General features: G+C 42.0%; 1 protein-coding gene across 2 annotated transcripts in view; it reads left to right on the top strand.

Moving 5' to 3' along the window:
- Positions 1-24,203, top strand: part of BTK (Bruton tyrosine kinase) — a 562,758-nt gene that overhangs the window by 214,103 nt on the left and 324,452 nt on the right. For both annotated transcript variants that reach the window (XM_040405594.1, XM_040405595.1), the window contains exon 4: positions 798-863. In XM_040405594.1, coding sequence (XP_040261528.1) covers positions 798-863 — 66 coding nt within the window. The remainder of the gene's footprint in view (positions 1-797; positions 864-24,203) is intronic.

Here is a 24,203-nt window from a genome sequence, read left to right as displayed (position 1 = left end):
CAAGCCACGAAATGGCCGCCGATCACCCCAGAAAAAAATTACTGAAAAACGCTCTGGGCAGCCTAAAAACAGTGAGCAATTGAATAGCAGCAGTTCAATGATCCACAGCTGTAGATCGATCACTGAATGAAGTCTTTTGGAGGAGTTAATCACTGCCTAATCTCGCCCTAACGTCGCAGCTGCATCCTCTCTCTACACTTGTATCAGCAGAGTGACGTGCAGCGCTACGTGACCCAAGCTTATATAGAGGCTGGGTCACATGCTGCACTGGCCAATCACAGCCATGCCAATAGTAGGCATGGCTGTGATGGCCTCTTGGGGCAAGTAGTATGATGCTTGTTGATTGGCTGCTTTGCAGCCTTTCAAAAAGCGCCAAGAAAGCGCCGAACCCCGAACCCGGACTTTTACGAAAATGTTCGGGTCCGTGTCACGGACACCCCAAAATTCGGTACGAACCCGAACTATATAGTTCGGGTTCGCTCATCCCTATTCAGGACATCTCTAATGTCTGTATGCAAACTTATAAGAAAATGCTGTCAGTCACTGATTAGGACTACCCACTGGACTGAATAAATTTCTTGTTTTACTGGATCCTTTTCAACAAATCTGTAATATGCAATCTGCTCACCACCTCCTACTCTATAACATGCTGCCCACAGACTGCAATGCATTTTTTAAATATGACAGTTTTCCTTTAATATCACGTCATGGTTCACTGTGAAATATGAAAAAAAAATGTTTATTCAGTCTTTCTTCTGTTAACTTACTGTAACTTACTATCTTTCTTGTTATTTCAGACAAGGGAAGATTTTGCAGAAACTGAACAGATTAGTATCATTGAGCGATTTCCCTACCCATTCCAGGTAAGACATGTGCCATCTAAGGGAATATAAATATATCTTAGTCTAGTTTAGATATGTGATTATTTATGAGAGGAAGAAGTTGATCTTCTGTTTCACTTAAAAACTACAAAGATAAAGTATAATGGAACAATTTGTATGTCTTCTATGTTTTGCACTGACTCTTGGTTTTGAATTACGGATAGTAACATAGTAACATAGTTTATAAGGCTGATAAAAGACATCTGTCCATCCAGTTCAGCCTGTTATCCTGCAAGTTAATCCCTGTAAAAGTGGTCTTCTTCCACACTGTTTATTGACTCCTGCCCATGTCCACTGCATTTGCTTGTTTGTTATAATGCCTCTTCCCTCAGCCTAAGATCTTTCAATGGTTCCAGTTAAGTAAATTTAGTGGAGGTAGATCACATACATGGGCCTGTGAGCTAAAAAGCCCTGCCTCTCTGGCTGCAGAGCGATGTTGCAACCCCTGATTACCAATCATCGCTTGTTTGTGAAGAAAAAGTGCTGTTTGGTGAAGAAGCCTATCAGTCACATATCTGTGTTGGAAATCGGCCGCAGCAAAACAAAACTTCTTGAAGCAATGTCTTCTTTGAGAAGATCCTTTCGTTGATTCGAAGACAAGAGCAGCAAGACAGCATAGAAATAAATATGAAAGTCAGGCAGATTATGGCATGAAGATAAAAGTGTGAAGCAGCAGTACTTCTTAAAAGCCCCAGGCACAATTTCTTATACCACAGAGAACAAAGTAACAATTAGTATTATAATTCAGGTTTTCTACAGTATGCTGCAGTCCATAAGTTTCAATGTTACTCACACAGATTACATCATTATTATGCATAACCACTGATCTACATAAGTTACACCTACAACAACTTTTAATTAGACAAAAGTTTTTTATCATGACCACTTCATGCGGAAATAATTTTTTCCTTGGGCCTTCCATTAATCCACTCCAATTTTAGTACAAATCTCTATTGGTTGAGAGTTGTTGATAGAAGACATGTCCCACAGTCTGTGGCTCTCCATAATTCATTTGCAGCACTTTCAGAGTGCAAGAGCAACATGGAGGATGGCTCAGGCACAGTGGGTGAGGAACAATCATCTCCCATGCCTAAAGTATGCAAGACTGCAGCCAAAGACAAAAAGGATAAGGTGAGGACTGATAGTAAGCAGCTGGTGGTGGGCGATTCTATCATAAGAGGTGTGAAGTTTGAGGAAAATGGTTTTGTGAGATGTCTCCCTGGTGCTAACGCTAGCAGGGATAGATGACGTATCCTTAATATTGTTAGGCAAGCAAAGCAGGAAAGGGAGGTGGATGTTATTGTCCATCTTGGGACAAATGATCCGGCTTGCAATGAGGTTTCAAAGGTGAAGGAAGCTTTTCACACACTTGGAAATGATATACGGGAGGTTGCATCAACTGTTTCATTCTCTGCAGTTTTGCCTGTGCATAACCTTCAGCATGACAGGAAGATGTGCATTAAGGAATTCAATGTATGGCTTGGTGAATGGTGTCTGAACCAAGGGTTTGGCTTTGTGTCTCATGTTACAAGAAAGATGGTTTGCATCTTCCTCTCAAGGGAACGAATGTCCTCAGTGAACAGTGCCAGAATATGCCAGTAGCACATAGGTTAAGAAATGACAAGCTCAGAGTCTTGTCTACAAATGCTCACATTTTAGGGAATAAGATCAATGAACTTGAGTCTATAAAGACATCTGAGAATATAGATTTAGTGGCTGTTACTAAGACATGGTTTAATGGGCGTAATGACTGGGATATAACAATGCCAGGTTTCTCTATATATAGGAAAGACAGAGAAGGCAATAAAAGGGGAGGGGTGGCCCTGTATGTGAAAGATAGCAGAAAATCTAAAGTTAGAAAGACCAATTTAGAGTCAGTTTGGGTTACCTTGCAGCTTGATAATCATAAGGTAACTCGAGTAGGTGTGATATATAGACCACCTAGCCAAGTCAAAGAATTAGATGATCTACTAGTTGAGGAAATAGCTAAAATGACATTGAAAGGGGAAGTTATCATTATGGGAAACTTTAATCTTCCTGATGTAAACTGGAAAACCAAAATGGCTAGTTCTGCCAGGAGTACAGATATTCTAAATTCTCTACTGGGATTATCTCTACAGCAAGTAGTTGATGAGCCAACCCGGAAGGAGGCCATTTTAGATTTAGTATTCACAAATGGGAATTTGGTATCTGATATTACTGTAGGGGAAAGCTTGGGATCTAGTGATCGCCAGTCAGTGTGGTTTACTATAAGTACAGTGACTGAGTCACACCACACAAAACTAAAGTTTTCGATTTTAGAAAAACTGACTTTTCTAAAATTAGATTAGTGGTATACGAGTCCCTATCAGATTGGAACAGTTTCAATGGAGTCCAGGAGAAATGGGACTACTTAAAAGTGGCACTATTGAAGGCAACAGATAATTGCATTAGGCTTGTCAGTAAAAGCAACTGTACTCAGCAGAAGTGGCCAAAATGATTAAAAACAAAAAGATAGCATTTAGTAATCATAAAAATAAACGAGGATGACAGGAAAATTTATAAGATTAGGCAGAGAGAGGCCAAACAAGTTATAAGAGCTTCTAAAGCACAGGCAGAAGAGAAATTAGCTCAGTCAGTGAAAAAAGGCGATAAGACATTCTTCAGATACATAAATGAAAAAAGGAAACTAAAACAAGGAATTACCAAATTAAAAACAAAAGAAGGAAGGTATATGGAAGAAGATAAAGAACTAGCTGACTGCCTCAATGAATACTTCTGTTCAGTTTTTACGAAGGAAAATGAAGGAAAAGGACCTCAGTTAGGAAGGAAGACTAATGAATCTTTTGATGCATGTATCTTTACAGACGAAGAGGTTCTAAGCCAGGTGTCTAAAATTAATACAAATAAGTCACAGGGGCCTAATGGGATACACCCAAAGCTATTAAAAGAGCTTAGCTGTGAACTAGCAAAACCATTAACAGATTTACTTAACCAATCACTGGTAACAGGAGTCGTCCCAGAAGATTGGAAATTAGCAAATGTTGTGCCCATTCACAAGAAAGGTAGTAGGGAGGAATCGGGCAACTATAGGCCAGTAAGCCGGACATCAATAGTGGGGAAATTAATGGAAACCATACTTAAGGAGAGGATTGTGGAACATCTAAAATCCCATGGATTGAAAGATGAAAAACAGCATGGGTTTACTTCAGGGAGATCATGTCAAACTAATCTTATAGATTTTTTTGATTGGGTGACTAAAATAATAGATGGCGGAGGTGCAGTAGACATCGCTTATCTAGACTTTAGTAAGGCTTTTGATACTGTCCCACATAGAAGGCTTATCAATAAATTGCAATATTTGTGCTTGGACTCCCATATTGTTGAATGGATTAGGCAGTGGCTGAGGGACAGACAACAGAGGGTTGTAGTCAATGGAGTATATTCCGACCATGGTCTTGTTACCAGTGGGGTACCTCAGGGATCTGTTCTGGGACCCATATTGTTGAATATCTTTATCAGCGAAATTGCAGAAGGCCTCGATGGTAAGATGTACCTTTTTGCTGATGATGCAAAGATTTGTAACAGGGTTGATGTTCCTGGAGGGATACACCAAATGGAAAAAGATTTAGGAAAACTAGAGGACTGGTCAAAAATCTGGCAACTAAAATTTAATGTTGATAAGTGCAAGATAATGCACCTGGGGCGTAAAAACCCAAGAGCAGAATATAAAATAAGTGATGCAGTCCTAACCTCAGTATCTGAGGAAAGGGATTTAGGGGTCATTATTTCATAAGACTTAAAAGGTAGGCAGACAATGTCATAGAGCAGCAGGAAATGCTAGCAGAATGCTTGGGTGTATAGGGAGAAGCATTACCAGTAGAAAGAGGGAGGTGCTCATGCAGCTCTACAGAGCACTAGTGAGACCTCATTTGGAGTATTGTGCTCAGTACTGGAGACCATATCTCCAGAAGGATATTGATACTTTGGAGAGGGTTCAGAGAAGAGCTACTAAACTAGTACATGGATTGCAGGATAAAACTTACCAGGAAAGATTAAAAGACCTTAACATGTATAGCTTGGAAGAAAGACGAGACAGAGGGAATATGACAGAAACTTTTAAATACATAAAGGGAATCAATAAGGTAAAAGAGGAGAGAATATTTAAAAGAAGAAAAACTGCTACAAGAGGACATAGTTTTAAATTAGAGAGGCAAAGGTTTAAAAGTAATATCAGAAAGTATTACTTTACTGAGAGAGTAGTGGATGCATGGAATAGCCTTCCTGCAGAAGTGGTAGCTGCAAATACAGTGAAGGAGTTTAAGCATGCATGGGATAGGCATAAGGCCATCCTTCATATAAGATAGGGCCAAGGGCTATTCATAGTATTCAGTATATTGGGCAGACTAGATGGGCCAAATGGTTCTTATCTGCCGACACATTCTATGTTTCTATATGTTTCTATGCATTCACCCTAATCTTCACCAGCCAATGTCTGGCTACCTTGGAGTACATAAGGAACCTGTGAGAAGGTGCCTGAGCAATAGGTTCTAGTAGAATAGTTCTCTGTTAAGGTGTGCTGATTTATGTTTGTCTGCACATGTACTGACTTCTGTTTTCTGGATTTCACCCTTTGGTGCTTGTCCTGACCCCTGCCTGATCTCTGTACTGACCCTTAACTGCCTGCTCTGACCTCATACTGTTATTGGATTGTATATACTCTGCCTGCCTGCATGTATCTTTACAGAGGAAGAGGTTCTAAGCCAGGTGTCTAAAATTAATACAAATAAGTCACAGGGGCCTAATGGGATACACCCAAAGCTATTAAAAGAGCTTAGCTGTGAACTAGCAAAACCATTAACAGATTTACTTAACCAATGACTGATAACAGGAGTCGTCCCAGAAGATTGGAAATTAGCAAATGTTGTGCCCATTCACAAGAAAGGTAGTAGGGAGGAATCGGGCAACTATAGGCCAGTAAGCCTGACATCAATAGTGGGGAAATTAATGGAAACCATACTTAAGGAGAGGATTGGCCTGTTCACGATGGTTTTACATGATCCATCAGTGCTGTACTCCGATGTCTCTTGACCTACATGGGTCAGCAGTCAACCAAACAGAGATTACTCCAGAAGGTAGTGGCCTGGTGGTTCCTCTGCAGCAAAGTACAGATCCCTGTACATGGGTTAAAGGGTGAAAACCAGGGGACTGCCAGCATAACACCCTTCGGGCTAGCCCTCAGTCAATTCACTGCTCTTAAATCACTACTCTCCAGTTTCCCAACTTCCTGGGGAAGCAACTGCCTGGGGTACTCCCCTCTGGCAATGCAGGAACTCACTCAACAGCAATCATAAGGAATTTCTGGCTACCTTTCAAAAGATCATTGAAAAACCTGGTTCTACAGCTTCTGCAACCCCATCACTATTGCATCTTTGCCAGGCTAGTCACACTGTGGGACAGTAAGCTATACAATTCCACACCTTTGTCTCTGAACTGTCATGGAACAACAAGGTCAAGGTCAAGATGTACCAACTACCTTGCAAGATAAAGCAATCCAGAGATATAATGACACCATGGAGCACAACACTGCATGTTTTTCCATCGCATTTCAAACCCTGTGGTTCTTAATCATGGCCCCTCATCTAGCTTAGATGACCAGATTTCCCTGTCCACCCAGATAGACAGTTTAGAGAGTGCCTCAGGAAGTTAATACGCGAGTTCACAAGTTGACAACGTCTTGTCAGAGGCCTACGTTCACAACTTCAACCCCTACTCCATAGCCTACACAGATGGACGATGTCCCATTGTCTGAGTGGGAGCGTCAACATAGACACAGCATTGACTTGTGCATAGATTGCAGAGTCAAAGGTCATTATGTGCAAACCTGTCTCCTCAAGGCAGGAAACTCCAACACCTAGGGTCTATTGCAGAGATGACCCTAGGCAATGTCAAGTCCTCACTAAAACTGAGGCTTTCTGTATCCTTGTCATGCAGCGAGATTCAGTTTACTATACAGGACTACTTGGACTCTGCATCAGGCCTTGGTAACCTGATACCATATCCCTACTAACCAGAAGTCCTTGGTGGTAATATCCATCAATGGAATGGCACTCTCGGAATCTATACAAATTGTCACTCTGCCCATAAAGCTCCAAGTGGGAATTTTGCACACTGAGAAGATCTCCTTCTAAGTCCTACCTGTACCAACTAGTCCTTTCCTATTTTGACTGCCCTGGCTCAGCATTTTTGCATTGGGGTTTTGATTGTCACTCATGCTGTTGGACTTCTGTACACACTTCCTGGGCTCCACAGGTTCCTCAGAATCTACAGGGATTACCTACCATATATACAAGCTACACAGATTCTCAATATCTGCTCTTACACTGCACAGCACAGTTGCCAATCATTTGTAAATTTATAGTCCGCAATCAGGTGTTTTTTCCTGCCCTCCATAGCATCTGACAGAAGAAGAAAAAACCTACCCTTGATTTATTTTTTCAGTTTCCACTATGTATGTGCCAATTTTTGACGTGCACAAAAACAGATGTTCCGCCTTTTCTGCAACCAGGGCTCTGAGGAAGGGATTTGTATTAAATGGACTGACCAGGAGTTTTTCACATGGGGCTGCCAGTTTCTTTCTCTCTGACCAGTAATTTGGGGATCTTTGTGACTAAAGACATTGGGGGAGAGTTATCAAACTGGTGTAAAGTAGAACTGGCTTAGTTGCCCATAGCAACCAGAGTCCACCTTTCATCTTTCAAAGGAGCTATGAAAAATGAAAGGAAATGCCATAAATGTTGACGTAAGATGCTGTATAGGCAAACAGCAGGGCCTAAAAGGGAAGGAGCACCATTTGTCTTTTGGAGAGTGGATTTTGCATAAATGGTTTTAGGGTGCTACATCACTTTCTCACAGACCAGATGTAACCTTACAGTGGAAATGATCCCCTTTTGGAAACACAACCCCTCAAGGTAGCGAGCATTTTGATGCCACAAGTGTTTTGCAGAAATTAATGAGCAGGGGACTGTGCCAAATTGGACATTGCCACAGATATGGCATTTCAGTGCCTGATATATTTTTCCAAGATCCTGCCATCTGAGACTAACAAAACACCACTTAAATCTAGATGTAAGCTGCTGTTTGGGTAAGTTGCAGGGTTCAGAAGGTAAAGGCTACCTTTGCAGCACAGAATTTGATGGATTGGTTTAAGGGCATCATGTTGCTTTCAAACAGCCTCTGGAGTACCAATACAGCCATTTTCTCAAAACTATATGATTTTTAATATTTTCTCAATGAAGCTGTGTGAGGGCCTATGTTTTGTGAGATGAGTTGTCATTATTCTTGATTCTATTTTGAGGTACATACAATTTTATCACTTTTTTAGTTTGCTTTTTGGGAAGCAGGATAAATAAATCTCAGCAATTCTGCCATTGCTATTTTTGTTTTGTTTTTTACGGCGTACATCATGTGGTAAAAATTTGATGTGAACAGAGTTACCAACTGTATATAGTTTTTTTTTTTCAGTTTTTCTAATTTTACTGAATAGAAACATACTTTTTTAAATCACACGACATGCTAATAAGGCTTCCATCTCATGTGTAGTGGATATAAAAAGTCTACACACCCCTGTTAAAATGTCAGGTTTCTGTGCTGTAAGAAAATGAGGCAAAATTTTTCCACCTTTAATGTGACCTATAAACTGTACAACTCAATTGAAAAAGAAACTGAAATCTTTTAGGTACAGGGAAGAAAAAATATAAAAAATAAAATAATATGGTTGCATAAGTGTGCACACCCTTGAACTAATACTTTGTTGAAGCACCTTTTGATTTCATTACAGCACTCAGTCTTTCTGGGTATGAGTCTATCAGCATGGCACATTTTGACTTGGCAAGATTTGCCCACTCTTCTTTGCAAAAACACTCCAAATCTGTCAGATTGCGAGGGCATCTCCTGTGCACAGCCCTCTTCAGATCACCCCACAGATTTTCAATCGGATTCAGGTCTGGGCTCTGGCTGGGCCATTCCAAAACTTTAATCTTCTTCTGGTAAAGCCATTCCTTTGTTGATTCGGATGTATGCTTTGGGTTGTCATGCTGAACGATGAAGTTCCTCTTCATGTTCAGCTTTCTAGCAGAAGCCTGAAGGTTTTGTGCAAATATTGACTGGTATTTGGAACTGTTCATAATTCCCTCTAGCTTAACTAAGGCCCCAGTTCCAGCTGAAGAAAAACAGCCCCAAATCATGATGCTGCCACCACCATGCTTCACTGTGGGTATGGTGTTCTTTTGGTGATGTGCAGTGTTGTTTTTGCGCCAAACATATCTTTTTGAATTATGGCCAAAAAGTTCAACCTTGGTTTCATCATACCATAACACCTTTTCCCACATGATATTCCTGCAGCTCCTTTAATGTTGCTGTAGGCCTCTTGCTAGCCTCCCAGACTAGTTTTCTTCTCGTCTTTTCGTAAATTTTGGAGGGACGTCCAGTTCTTGGTAATGTCACTGTTGTGCCATATTTTCTCCACTTGATGACGGTCTTCACTGTGTTCCATGGTGTATCTAATGCCTTGGAAATTCTTTTGTACCCTTCTCCTGACTGATACCTTTTAACAATGAGATCCCTCTGATGTTTTGGAAGCTCTCTGTGAACCATGGCTTTTGCTGTGGGATGCGACTAAGAAAATTTCAGGAAAGACCAACTAGAGCAGCAGAACTTTATTTGGGGTTAATCAGAGGCACTTTAAATGATGGCAGGTGTATGCTGACTCCTATTTAACATGATTTTAAATGTGATTGCTTAATTCTGAACACAGCTACATGCCCAGTTATAAGAGGGTGTGCACACTTATGCAACCACATTATTTTCATTTTTGTTTTCTTCCCTCCACCTAAAAGATTTCAGTTTGTTTTTCAATTGAGTGGTACAGTTTATAGGTCACATTAAAGGTGAAAAAAGTTCTGAAATTATTTAGCTTTGTCAAATTTCTTTACCGCACAGAAACCTGACATTTTAACAGGGGTGTGTAGACTTTTTATATCCACTGTGTGTATATACATATTTTTTTCACCCCTTCTTAAATTATTCATTAATTCATAAATCAGTGTAAATATCTAATTATTCATGTAGTTTTGCACCCAACATTATTTATAATCATCCATTTATCTATGTATCCATCTATTGACTTACACATTTTAACTTAATTTATTCTTCTTTCCTGCGCCCAATGGAATTTGTATGTATTCCTTTTGACTAATCTGCTCTATTAATAAACAGTTTTAACATGGGTTTCTATATATTTTATTATTCCCATATATTGTATTATTATTATTGGTATTAAGATATATATCCTCTTATATGTATTTATTCTGACATATCTATTGATGAATATATCTTATTGATATACAGTTTTTTTTTATTCTACTGCCTTCTAGTCCAGATTGTCATATATATATATATATATATATATATATATATATATATGTCACTACCAGAGCTTTGAGACGTTCTCACAGCTCTGTTTCTCCACCTCTGTGATGATGTCACTACCAGAGCTTGGAGGAGTTCTCACTGCTCTGTTTCTCCGCCCCTGGGATGAGGTCATTACTTTGTTTCCTTCCTTCCAGCTGTTCCTCCTATGTTTGATTTCTCTGCCTTTAAATCACTCCTCCTCCTTTTGTAGAGTGTGGATTATATTTCTCATTTGAGTTGTAGCTCTTGCTTGAGTATCTTCACTTGTATGCTATCATTTCACTGGACCTTTGTTCTGCTGCAGCAAGTACTCCGGATATTGCCACCTGTCTTTGAATCCGTCTTCTCTGCTGCCGCAGCACCTTCAGCTAAGTGTGCAGACATTGTAGTGTATCTGTTTGTTTTCTGACCGGATCCGAGGCGACCACGGTTCCCTCCATATACTGAGCAGGGCACCAGTGGCCGTGCCCCTTCCACTATTGTAGGGGTTACAGTGGTCATCAGTCTAGGTACGCGGGCATGCCTCGTTACACCATTAGGATCCGGGTATGTGCTTAGCAGCATAGGGAAAGCTTTGAGGGTCTGACAGGGGTCACCCTTTATCCTCCCTAGTTTGGGTCCGGTCAGTGGCTCTATTTTCTGTGTATGCTCTAGTTGCTCACTTACAGCTGTGACATTATAATCCACCAAAACTGTCTTTTTTGACATGGATCCGCTTTATGGCCTGGTTGACCGCATGCAGGGTCTTTCTTTGGAGGTAGCGGATCTCCGTCAATCTATGACTCAGCTTCAAGCATTGGGCTCTGCTCCGGCCCATGGAGTCTGTTGCGAGCCAAAGGTCTCACTTCCGGAAACGTTCTTCGGGGGCAGTGAGAATTTTGTTCGCTTCAGAGAGGCATGCAAACTCCATTTTTGCTTGTGTCCCCATTCCTCTGGTAATGAAGAGCAGAGGGTGAGGATTGCCATCTCCCTGCTCAGGGGTAATGCTCAGACTTGGGCATTTTCGCTGCCATCAGGGGATCCCTCCCTTCGATCCGTGGAAAGATTTTTTGTGGCCCTGGGGCAGATATATGATGACCCGGATCGTGTTGCGCTGGCCGAATCTAACTTACGTTTTTTATGCCAGAACAAACTGTCTGCGGAGTTTTATTGTTCTGAATTTCGGAGATGGGCAGCTGATTCAGGTTGGAATGATGCTGCACTCCGGAGTCAGTTCTGTCATGGTCTCTCAGAGAGATTGAAAGATGCATTTGCTTTCCATGAGAGACCAACGTCCTTAGAGTCTGCCATGTCAGACATGCCCTCTATACATGAAGCGCTCCAGGGCCTGCAAACAACAGACCAACCAGCTTCAGGAACCTTAATAAAGGACATGCTGCTGGCGTTTCACCACTCCATAACAGCACAAATATCACGGTCGATTGTACCGATTCAGACCACTGTCAAGGAGCTGGGGGATAAAATGGAGCATGTAGAAACAAAAATGGGAGAATTCGCTTCCTCCCATAACACTCTGATAGACTACCATGAACTCCTTTCTATTGAGGTCACTCAGCTTAAGGCGAAGATTGCAGACATGGAGGACCGTTCCCGCCGGAACAACCTTAAGTTGCGGGGGGTCCCAGAAGAGATTACTGCACCTGAGCTGACAGCATATATTCAGAAATTGATAAAAATGCTTTTACCCAATTGTGCAGATCGAGACCTTATAATCGATAGGGCGCACAGAATTGTGAAGCCCAAACACCTGCCGGATGATATCCCAAGAGATGTACTGGCCAGGGTACACTTTTTCCACATCAAGGAACAAGTCCTCACAGCAGCGAGGAAATTGGAGGCCCTACCTACTCCATTTGCGGAGGTAAAGCTTTTTATGGACCTCTCAGCGGCGACACTGCAACTCCGAAGGGCTTTAGCACCCATCACTACCACTCTGAGAGCACACTCCATTGCTTACAGATGGGGTTTCCCCGTCAAGCTCCTGATCCATAAGGACGGCTCCTTTGTGGTGATCCGGTCAGTGGCTGAAGGCAAAGCGATCCTCGCATCTTGGAACATCACAGTGGAACCCTTTCAGGACTCTGATGCTCCTAGATGTCATCATTCACAGGGAGAATGGCAGCTGGTGGAAAATAGGAGAAGGAAGAAAACGCAATAAAGGGGTTGAATATGATATTACCTCTGTGGAGCAATAGTCTCAAGTTCTCCACTATGGCATTTGGCAGGACTCTTCCCCCTACTGATGCCGAGGCGCATATATGTGCCTTACATACTTTCCTTTCCCCATTTTGTCCTTTCTTTGGGGCAATGTTTGTTGTGACCCCTCGGTCACTTTTCAGGTTATTTGCTTTTCAGTTCTGGTTTTCTATCTCTATTTATTTTTGGCAGAGTATTATGTCTAAACTACATTTGCACTATGTGTGTTCACTGTGGTTGGATCTGCGCCTCCCTCCACTTCACTACTTCTATTGCGTCTATAGCAATACAGAATATCCATGGTACTAAAACTCAGTTCCCTAAATGTTAGGGGGCTCAATAGCCCTTATAAACGCAACCTGATGTGGAGGGAGGCCCTCTCCCTACAGTGTGACATTTTTTGCGCCCAGGAGACGCATATACTAGCCACAGATGCTGAGCGCATCAAACATAGGTGTTTTCCAGTGGTCATTCAGGCCCACTGTACCAAAAAGAAAAGGGGGGTACTGCTGGCGATTAAGAACACTGTAGCCTACTCTGCTGTGTCATCCATTGTCGACTCCGGGGGGCGGTATATTATACATATTTGCTATTTAAATAACATTCTCTACACTTTAGTAGGCCTATATGCACCTAATGCGCACTCCCAGCGCTTCCTGCAAAACTTATTCAATAAAGTCCAGTCTGTGCAACAAGGAAGGGTCCTCATGTGTGGCGATTTCAACATGGTTCCTGATGCATCTATCGATTCCTCCTCTCTTATGAGACGGAATCCCCACACACTGATGAACCTTTTGTCCAAAATGTCCCTATATGACATTTGGCGTTTACATCATGCCACGGAACGAGATTATACGTATTTCTCACCTTCTCACCTTACTTACTCACGCATAGACTTGGTGTTAGTGGACAGAACCTCTCTTTCAAATATCACAAGATCCGAAATAGGAACAATCACATGGTCAGATCATGCCCCCATTTCGGTGATGATTTCAGAACAGTATAACCGCCCCCCGAACTCGACATGGAGAATAAATGACTATTTGCTTGCAAATTCAGATTGTCAGAAAGAAGTATCAGAGGCATTGTCTGAATACTTTCTAAATAATGTGAATTCTGTGGATAATCCTTCTATTGTTTGGACAGCACATAAGGCTTATATCAGCGGTGTCTTCATTATCTAATAGGACACAAGGCCAAAAGAAAAAGAGAACTCCACACCACATACCTATTGAATAAAATCCGTGCCCTTGAAATTCTGAACAAGTCATCCCCTTCTCCTCTCTACTCAGAGGAGCTTCGCTCCCTTAGAGCACAGTTGGGGGAGCACATGCTGCATAAATATGAATTGTCCCTTAAAAAAGTCAAGGCCATGTACTATTCCCAGGCGAACAAAGCGGGGAAATTATTAGCAAATAGAATTAAAAATAGAACCCAAAACTCCCGTATTGCTTACCTCTGGAACTCCTCTAAAACCCACAAAATTTATGATCCAAAAGCGATTGCTAATAGGCTTATGACCTTCTACTCCAACCTCTATAACTTAGCGGAAAACAAAGAAGTGGTCCAACCCACAGGCTGTGACATTAACAACTTTCTTGACTCCCTCTCATTACCCTCTATGTCTGAGGAGCAAAAGCTACGTACATGTCAGCCCATCACACTTGAGGAGATATTGGGTGTAATTAAAAAGCTACCTCACCACAAAAGCCCTGGACCAGATGGTCTGTCTAACTCCTATTATAAAATTTTCTCTGAACTTTTAGGCCCACATCTTCACTTGTCTTTATCAAGGATATCAATAGACGGACACATGCCTAAAGAAATGTTAGAGGCAACTATTGTCACCTTGCCAAAACCGGGCAAAGAACCAACGACCCCCCAAAACTTCCGGCCTATATCCCTCCTCAACACCGACCTAAAAATATACGCCAAGTTATTAGCTAACAGACTTGCAGCAATTATCCCATCCTTAGTAGCTCCCAACCAGGTAGGGTTTGTCCTGGGTAGACAGATTACAGACAACTCCAGGAGAGTTTTTAACCTATTAGATAGAGTTAATAGACTGAGAATGCCTGCGGTGTTTCTCACCCTGGACGCTGAGAAGGCATTCGACCGGGTGAATTGGTCGTTTGCCTTCTCGGTACTCCATAAAATGGGATTCCCTGCCGACCTGATAAGGGCCATAGAAGCACTATACAGGGGCCCCGCAGCTCGGGTATTAGCTAATGGGGTTTTGTCGGATCCCTTTAGTCTATCGAATGGCACCAGACAGGGATGTCCCCTGTCCCCGTTAATATTTATATTATCCCTGGAACCACTGGCGCAGGCTATAAGACAAGCTGAGAACATCTCTGGGGTACAAATTGGAGACAGGCAACATACTCTCTCATTATACGCAGACGATATTATCCTTTCCTTGACCAACCCTGTCCGGTCATTACAAGAAGTGAGAAAGGTTATTCAAGATTATGGCTCCCTATCATATTACAAACTCAATGAGGGAAAATCCCAAGCACTTCCCCTCTTTATCCCAAAGCAAACACTAAAGCAACTAAAAGAGCTTTACCCTTGGGACTGGCAGTCCTCTGGTGTCCAATACCTTGGAGTCCAACTCACTCCCACTATACAAAAACTATATGATGCCAACTTCCCCAGCTTCCTCCTGGAACTCCAAAAGGAGTTAGGAAATATAGCAAAATTAGAAATATCATGGCTTGGCAGGCTGGCGGCCTTCCAGCAGCATGTGCTCCCCAAACTTCTCTATCTGTTCAGGATCCTCCCACTGGAATTGCCTAAGTCCTTATTTAATACCGTGAACAAATTGCTTAATGGATTCATCTAGAAAAAAGGTCCCCCCCGCATTGCTAGGTCGGTTATGTCCAGATTTAAAAAATTTGGTGGTTTAAGCCTGCCAAACATTCACGAATATTACCTAGCTACCAGAGTACACCAATTCAAAGAATGGTGGACCCCTGACAACCCCAAGCATTGGGTCCATATTGAGCAAACACTTGCCCCAACTCATAACTTAAAAGCTATGTTACTAGCTTCCCTTTTTGGAGACATTTCGTCATATCCCCTCCCGTATCTACTTTCCACTTCTATAAATATTTGGAGAGAATATCATAAAAACGGTCAAGGTGTAGCAGCTTCCATAGCAAAAAAGACCCCAATAGAGGCGCTGCAATGCCTTCTTCCTGATCTCTCTTTGACAGGGTGGAAGGAGGGAGGGGTGGTAGTGGTTGCGGATCTGCTTTCTCAGTCAAGCCTGAACTCCTTTGGGAACCTGCAGAACCAATTTAAGATACATAAGAGAGATTTTTATAAATATCTGAGAATCCGTCACTTATTATCCTCTAACCCTACACTAACAGTAAATGTACACATGGAGCTCCTGAATCAGTGGACCCTGAAGCAGTCCAATTGGAAAGGAGTCCGCCCACTCTACGCCTTTCTGGGCAGAAAAAATTCCTTTATTAAAACAGCTCCCATTCTGTCATGGGAACTAGAGTTGGGACGTGGTATCTCCCCAGCACAGTGGTCCATAGCTATAAATTTTGTGACCAAGAGATTGAAATGCGTATCACATTTAGAGTCATATTCAAAAACATTACTTAGGTGGTATTTTACCCCTCTGAGACTAAATAGCATTTTTCCGGGCTCGGGACTGCTGTGCTGGAGGGGATGCGGTGGCAAGGGATCCCTACTACATATACTTTGGGACTGCCCCCTATTGGGAGAATTGTGGTCTAGTGTCTTTCAACTAGTCGAAAGGGCAACAGGTCACAAGCTAAACAGAGACCCGGCTCTAGCTTTATTATTTATAGACCTTACCGAAATCCCATATAAATTCAGAACTATATCTATGCACTTGTTTTTGGCTACAAAACTAGCCATTACCAGGTACTGGAAGAGTTCAACGATCCCGAAGATACAAGAAATTATAAATGCGGTGGACACTACTAGATCCTACGAAAAAATGTTGGCCCACAAGAATTTCATGTTGGGTAGGTTTGAAACAGAATGGGCACAATGGACCAACCTCTCTCCTGAAAGTTAATTAGGATTACGTTGGACCTACATGGCTATACATGTTCAACATATGTTACACTGACAATGCTCATTAAAATCAGAGGACACACACACCACGACAGTAAGATTAATGTAAATCTCTCTGCCTTCTTTTCTTTTCTTATGTTCTAGTTATTTTCTATTTTCAATGTTCTTACATTTATGTCAAAAGTCTGCCTAGATTTATTATCCTGCCAGTTTTGGACACCTCAGGTAACATGATATTGCATCTCGATGTTTATACAACGCACTACCCTGCATATTGTTATTCTATACTGTGATGTATGGATGTTATTGCACTGATTTTTTATATATTATATCTATGACTATTCTGGATAAATGGAAAAATCTCAATAAAGACTTATTGAACGTAAAAGAGGATTTAGTCCTCAGAGTATGGTGTGTTTTTGTTGTGGGGGCATAGGTCATTTGGCAAACGTTTGTCCGTCTAGGAGATTCTTGAACTGTACTAAGAGCGATAATAAGAGAAAAACCTCAAAAGGTAAATCATCAAACTCTGCTTCATCTGCTACTTTGGGCAAAGTTGATGTAGGAATTGATGCTTTTCCTCTGACCTGCAGTTCCCGTTTTCTCCTGTCTGCCAGGGTGGCGCTAGAGAGCAAAGTCATTTCTTGTGAGATTTTTGTCGATAGTGGAGCGGCCGTCAATCTTATTGACACTCAATTTGTAGCCATGCATGGTTTTCAGGTTTGTACATTAGAAAAGGATATACCTGTTTTTGCTATTGACTCTGCTCCACTCTCACAGAGATCTCTGCTCCACTCTCACAGAGATCTCTGAAGGGCATTGTTCACAATATCCGGTTGGCTGTGGGTGACACTCATGTGGAGGATATATCTTGTTTTGTCCTTAACGGATTGCCTTCTCCTCTAGTTTTGGGGTTACCCTGGCTCACTAGACATAACCCCACTATTGATTGGCAAGGAAGGCAAATAAATGAGTGGAGTGACTTTTGTAGAGAGAATTGTCTCACAGCGACTTTTGCAGAGGTGTCTACTAAAACTGTGCCATCATTTCTCTCTGATTTCTCGGACGTGTTTTCCGAGAGCGGTGTTCAGGAGCTACCTCCTCACCAGGAGTTTGACTGTCCCATTAACCTCATTCCCGGCGCCAAGCTGCCAAAAGCACGCCTCTACAATCTCTCACAACCGGAAAGAATCGCAATGCAAACCTATATCTCCGAGAGTCTCGATAAGGGGCATATTCGTCCCTCAAAATCACCTGTTGCCGCTGGGTTTTTTTTTGTTAAAAAAAAAGATGGCTCTCTGAGACCTTGCCTAGATTTTAGGGAGCTGAACCGTATCACGATTCGCGATCCCTATCCCCTTCCTCTGATCCCGGACCTCTTCAACCAAATTGTTGGGGCCAAGGTTTTTTCCAAATTGGATTTGAGAGGCGCGTACAACCTGGTCAGGGTCAGAGAGGGGGATGAATGGAAAACGGCCTTTAATACCCCTAACGGGCATTTCAAGAATCTCGTTATGCCTTTCGGCCTGATGAATGCTCCGGCCGTCTTTCAGCATTTTGTTAACAGTATTTTCTACCATTTAATGGGGAAATTTGTATTGGTGTATCTTGATGATATTTTGATTTTTTTCCCCTGATGTTCAGACCCATCAGGATCATCTTTTTCAGGTTCTGCAGATTCTGCGGGAAAATAAATTGTACGCCAAGCTGGAGAAATGTGTTTTTATGGTTTTAGAGATTCAATTTCTGGGTTTTCTGCTCTCTGCTTCTGGTTTTCGCATGGATCCGGAGAAGGTCCGTGCTGTACTTGAGTGGGAGCTTCCCGAGAATCAGAAGGCATTGATGCGCTTTCTGGGTTTTGCGAACTATTACAGAAAGTTCATTTTGAATTATTCCTCTGTTGTCAAACACCTCACTGACATGACAAAAAAGGGGGCGGATTTTTCCTCTTGGTCGGAGGAGGCGTTTGCAGCTTTTTCTAAGATTAAAGAGAGTTTTGCGTCTGCTCCCGTCTTGGTGCATCCCGATGTTTCCTTACCTTTTATTGTTGAGGTGGATGCTTCCGAGGTGGGTGTGGGTGCGGTTTTGTCCCAGGGCCCTTCTCCTGCCAAATGGCGACCCTGTGCCTTTTTCTCAAAAAAAACTCTCCCCGGCAGAGAAAAACTATGATGTGGGAGATAGGGAGTTGTTGGCCATCAAGTTGGCTTTCGAGGAATGGCGCCATTGGTTGGAGGGGGCCAGGCACCCTATCACCGTTTTTACCGACCATAAGAATCTGGCATACTTGGAGTCGGCCAGGCGTATGAATCCGAGACAGGCCAGATGGTCTCTGTTCTTCTCCAGATTCAATTTTGTCGTTACATTCCGCCCTGGGATAAAAAATGTGAAGGCTGATGCTCTCTCGCTGTTTTCCGGGAGGAGGAAACTCCGAGGACCCGGGTCCCATTTTGGCGGAGGGGGTAGTTGTTTCTGCTCTATATTCTGATTTGGAGGCCGAGGTCCAGGCTGCCCAGACTGAGGCACCTGCCCGTTGTCCTTCTGGGAAGTTGTTTGTGCCTCCTGAGCTACGTCACAAACTCTTCAAGGAGCATCATGATACTGTTCTTGCTGGTCACCCCGGGAGTAGAGCCACGGTAGATCTCATTGCTCGGAGATTTTGGTGGCCGGCTCTTCGTAAGTCGGTGGAGGGTTTTGTGGCTGCTTGTGAGACGTGCGCTCGCGCTAAGGTCCCTCGCTCACAGCCTTCAGGTTCCCTTCTCCCGTTACCCATACCTTCCCGTCCTTGGACACACCTGTCCATGGACTTTATCACGGATCTTCCTCGTTCCTCAGGGAAGTCGGTGATCCTGGAGGTGGTGGACCGTTTTAGCAAGATGGCTCATTTCGTACCTTTCCCTGGTTTACCCAATGCTAAAACGTTGGCGCAAGCTTTTGTCGACCATATTGTTAAGTTGCATGGCATTCCCTCTGATATTGTTTCCGATAGAGGCACGCAGTTTGTGTCCAGATTCTGGAAGGCTTTCTGTTCTCGCCTGGGGGTTCGGCTGTCCTTCTCTTCTGCTTTTCACCCGCAGTCGAATGGTCAGACTGAGCGCCTCAATAAGAATCTGGAGACATATTTGCGCTGTTTTGTGGCAGAGAACCAGGAGGATTGGTGTTCATTTCTCCCTCTTGCTGAGTTTGCTCTGAACAACCGTCGTCAGGAATCTTCTGATAAGTCACCATTCTTTGGTGCATATGGGTTCCATCCGCAGTTTGGGACATTCTCGGGAGGGGCTCCTTCTGGTTTACCCGAGGAGGAGAGATTTTCCTCGTCTTTGTCTACCATTTGGCAAAAGATTCAGAGTAATCTTAGAAAGATGAGTGAGAGGTATAAGCGTGTGGCTGATAAGAGACGTGTGCCTGGTCCGGACCTGAATGTGGGTGATCTGGTGTGGTTGTCTACAAGAAATATTAAACTGAAGGTTCCCTCCTGGAAATTGGGTCCCAAGTTTATTGGGCCTTATAAAATCTTGTCAGTCATCAATCCTGCTGCCTTCCGTCTTGATCTTCCACGGGTTTGGAAGATACATAATGTATTTCACAGATCTCTCTTAAAACCATATGTCCAGCCCACGGTACCCTCCTCTTTGCCTCCTCCTCTGATTTTGGTTGATGGCAATCTGGAGTTTGAGGTTTCCAGAATTGTGGACTCTCGCATTGTCCGCGGTTCTCTTCAGTACCTCGTTCATTGGAAGGGTTATGGTCCTGAGGAGAGGATGTGGGTTCCGATGTCAGACATTAAAGCCACTCGCCTCATCAGGGCATTTCATAGGGCTCATCCTGAGAAGGTGGGTCCTGGGTGTCCGGAGTCCACCCGTAGAGGGGGGGGGGGGGTACTGTCACTACCAGAGCTTTGAGACGTTCTCACAGCTCTGTTTCTCCACCTCTGTGATGATGTCACTACCAGAGCTTGGAGGAGTTCTCACTGCTCTGTTTCTCCGCCCCTGGGATGAGGTCATTACTTTCTGTTTCCTTCCTTCCAGCTGTTCCTCCTATGTTTGATTTCTCTGCCTTTAAATCACTCCTCCTCCTTTTGTAGAGTGTGGATTATATTTCTCATTTGAGTTGTAGCTCTTGCTTGAGTATCTTCACTTGTATGCTATCATTTCACTGGACCTTTGTTCTGCTGCAGCAAGTACTCCGGATATTGCCACCTGTCTTTGGATCCGTCTTCTCTGCTGCCGCAGCACCTTCATCTAAGTGTGCAGACATTGTAGTGTATCTGTTTGTTTTCTGACCGGATCCGAGGCGACCACGGTTCCCTCCATATACTGAGCAGGGCACCGGTGGCCGTGCCCCTTCCACTATTGTAGGGGTTACAGTGGTCATCAGTCTAGGTACGCGGGCATGCCTCGTTACACCATTAGGATCCGGGTATGTGCTTAGCAGCATAGGGAAAGCTTTGAGGGTCTGACAGGGGTCACCCTTTATCCTCCCTAGTTTGGGTCCGGTCAGTGGCTCTATTTTCTGTGTATGCTCTAGTTGCTCACTTACAGCCGTGACATTATATATATATATATAAGAAAGAAGATCCGCAGCACTCCTTGAAAGATAAAATGTGCTCTTTATTCACACATCAAATATTGACAATGTTTCGGTTCTCTCACAGAACCTTTCTGAGAAAGGTTCTGTGAGAGAACCGAAACGTTGTCAATATTTGATATGTGTGAATAAAGAGCACATTTTATCTTTCAAGGAGTGCTGCGGATCTTCTTTCTTATCTTCCGTCCTGAATCGAGGGACTACCGCCTGCACCCTGTGATACTGCCGAAGGGAGTGCTGCCAGATTTTCCTTATGGGGATATATATATATATATATATATATATATATATATTCTTTTCCTCTCATATTTTTTTTCAAACTTACTTACCTCTGGCCAGCATATGGCACAGGAAGTGTCCTCACTTTTTTTTTCTTCTTTTTCTAAACTGAATTGCCTCTGGCCAGCATATGCCAAAGGAAGTTACCTCATTTTTTCCCCCCAAACTTACTTGCCTCTAGCCATATGCCACAGGAAGTGATCTCACTTTTCTTTTCTTTTCTTCTCTTTCCAAACTTAATTGCCTCTGGCCAGCATATGCCACAGTAAGTGACCTCACACGTCTAAGCCCACCTCTTCCTAAGCAATTTCCTATTTATATGTGAGTTTTTATGTGTATGTATGCTTGTATATCTTGCTCCTGGAGAAGGGGATTTATTTACTTCCCCGAAACGCGTCAAGCTCATTTTAATTGGAATAAAGCAACCTTTTGATGCTACATCCTGTGAGGTCCCTGTTTTACCACTCTGGGATAAGGAATCCATTACATCTGTCAAGTGATCTTGGCGAGGGAGATGAGGATACGAGTGTATTGAGTTTATCTCGTACTCCCCTCTCTGGTAAAATAAGTGTTTAATATACTGTCTCAAAACCAGTATCAACCTCACTCAGAAGTATGTAGTTTTTTATCTTTTACTGTGTAATTCTTCACTAACTAACACACCTAGAATTGGCATTTCTTTGGCGCCCCCACACTTCATATGCTCTTTGTGTATATTCCTTTTTAGCTACTTCCCATCCGGGAATTTACCCCCTTTCTAACCGAGCCACTTTTTGCAAATCTGACATGTGTCACTTTATGTGGTAATAACTTTAGAACGCTTTTACTTATCCAAGCCATTCAGAGATTGTTTTCTCGTGACACATTGTACTTCATGATAGTCATAAATTTGAGTCAATATATTTCACCTTTATTTATGAAAAAAATCCCCAAATTACCCAAAATTTTGAAAAATTCGCAGTTTTCAAAATTTCTATTTCACTGCTTTTAAAACAGAAAGTGATACCTCATAAAATATGTATTACTTAACATTCCCCATATGTCTACTTTATGTTGGCATCATTTTGTAAATATCATTACATTTTTTTAGGATGTTACAAGGCTTAGAATTTTACAAGCAATTCTTAATTTTTTAAGAAAATTTCCAAAACCCACTTTTTAAGGACCAGTTCAGGTCTGAAGTCACTTTGTGGGGCTTACATAGTGTAAACCCCCATAAATGACCTCATTGTAGAAATGACACCCCTCAAGTTACTCAAAACAGATTTTACAAACTTTGTTAAACGTTTAGGTGTTCCACAAGAATTAAAGGAAAATGGAGATTACATTTCTAAATTTCACTTTTTTGTCGTAAACTGATGTAAGGGCACACGGCAGGGCGCAGAAGAAAAGGAGCACCATATGGTTTTTGGAAAGCAGATTTTGCTGAACTGGTTTTTAGATGCCATGTCCCATTTGAAGCCCCCCCTGATGCACCCTTACAGTAGAAACTCCCAAAAAGTGACTCCATTTTGGAAACTAGGGGATAAGGTGCCAGTTTTATTGGTACTATTTTGGGGTACATATAATTTTTAATTGCTCTATATTACGTTTTTTGGGAGGCAAGGTAACCAAAAAATGGCTGTTTTGGCACCATTTTTTTTTTACAACATTCATCTGAGAGGGTAGATCATGTGCTATTTTTATAGAGCAGGTTGTTACGGACGCAATGATATCAAATATGTCTACTTTCTTTGTTTAATAAAGCATTTTTGAAAAAAACTTTTTTGTGTCTTCATTTTCTGAACACCATATTTTTTTTATTTTTCTGCCGATCGTCTTGTGCAGGGGCTTGTTTTTTGCAGGAAGTGTTGACGTTTTTATTGGTACCATTTTTGGGTACATATGGTTTTTTGATCATTCATTATAACACTTTATGGGGCAAGGTGACAAAAAAATTGGTTGTTTTAGCACACTTTTTATTTATTTCTTTTTGCAACGTTCACCTGAGGGGTTAGGTCATGTGACATTTTTGTAGAGCAGATCGTTACGAACATGGTAATACCTAATATGTATACTTTTTCTCTTTTTTTTTAAGTTTTACACAATATAATTTTTTAAAACAAAGAAAATTATGTTTTAGTGTCTCCATAGTCTGAGAGCCATAGCTTTTTTATTTTTTGACCGATTGTCTTAGTTAGGATCTCATTTTTTGCAGGATGAGGTGACAGTTTGATTGGTACTATTTTGGGTGACATAGGCCTTTTTGATTGCTTGGTTGTTATACTTTATGTGATGTTAGGTGACAAAAAATAGCTTTTTTGGCACTGTATTTTTATTTTTTTATAGTATTCACCTGAGGGGTTAAGTCATGTGATATTTTTAGAGCAGGTTGTAACGGACGCGGCAATACATAATGTCTACTTTTTTATTTATTTCACTTTAACACAATAATAGCAGTTTTGAAGCAAAAAAAAAACATATTTTAGTGTCTCCATTGTCTGAGAGTTATATTTTTTTTTATTTTTTGACCGATTGTCTTAGGTAGGTACTCATTTTTTGCGGGATGAGGTGACGGTTTGATTGGTACTATTCTGGGGGACATACGCCTTTTTGATTGCTTGGTGTTGCAATTTTTGTGATGTAAGGTGACAAAAAATTGCTTTTTTGGCACTGTTTTTATTGTATTTTTATTTACGGTGTTCACCTGAGGGGTTAGGTCATGTGATATTTTTATAGAGCTGATTGTTACGGATGCAGAGATATCTAATA

The sequence above is a fragment of the Bufo bufo genome, chromosome 8 (assembly GCF_905171765.1).
Source record: "Bufo bufo chromosome 8, aBufBuf1.1, whole genome shotgun sequence".
In the NCBI taxonomy this organism is placed as follows: domain Eukaryota; kingdom Metazoa; phylum Chordata; class Amphibia; order Anura; family Bufonidae; genus Bufo; species Bufo bufo.
Note: the sequence above shows the minus strand (reverse complement) of the source record. Positions and strands in the feature narration are given on the sequence as shown.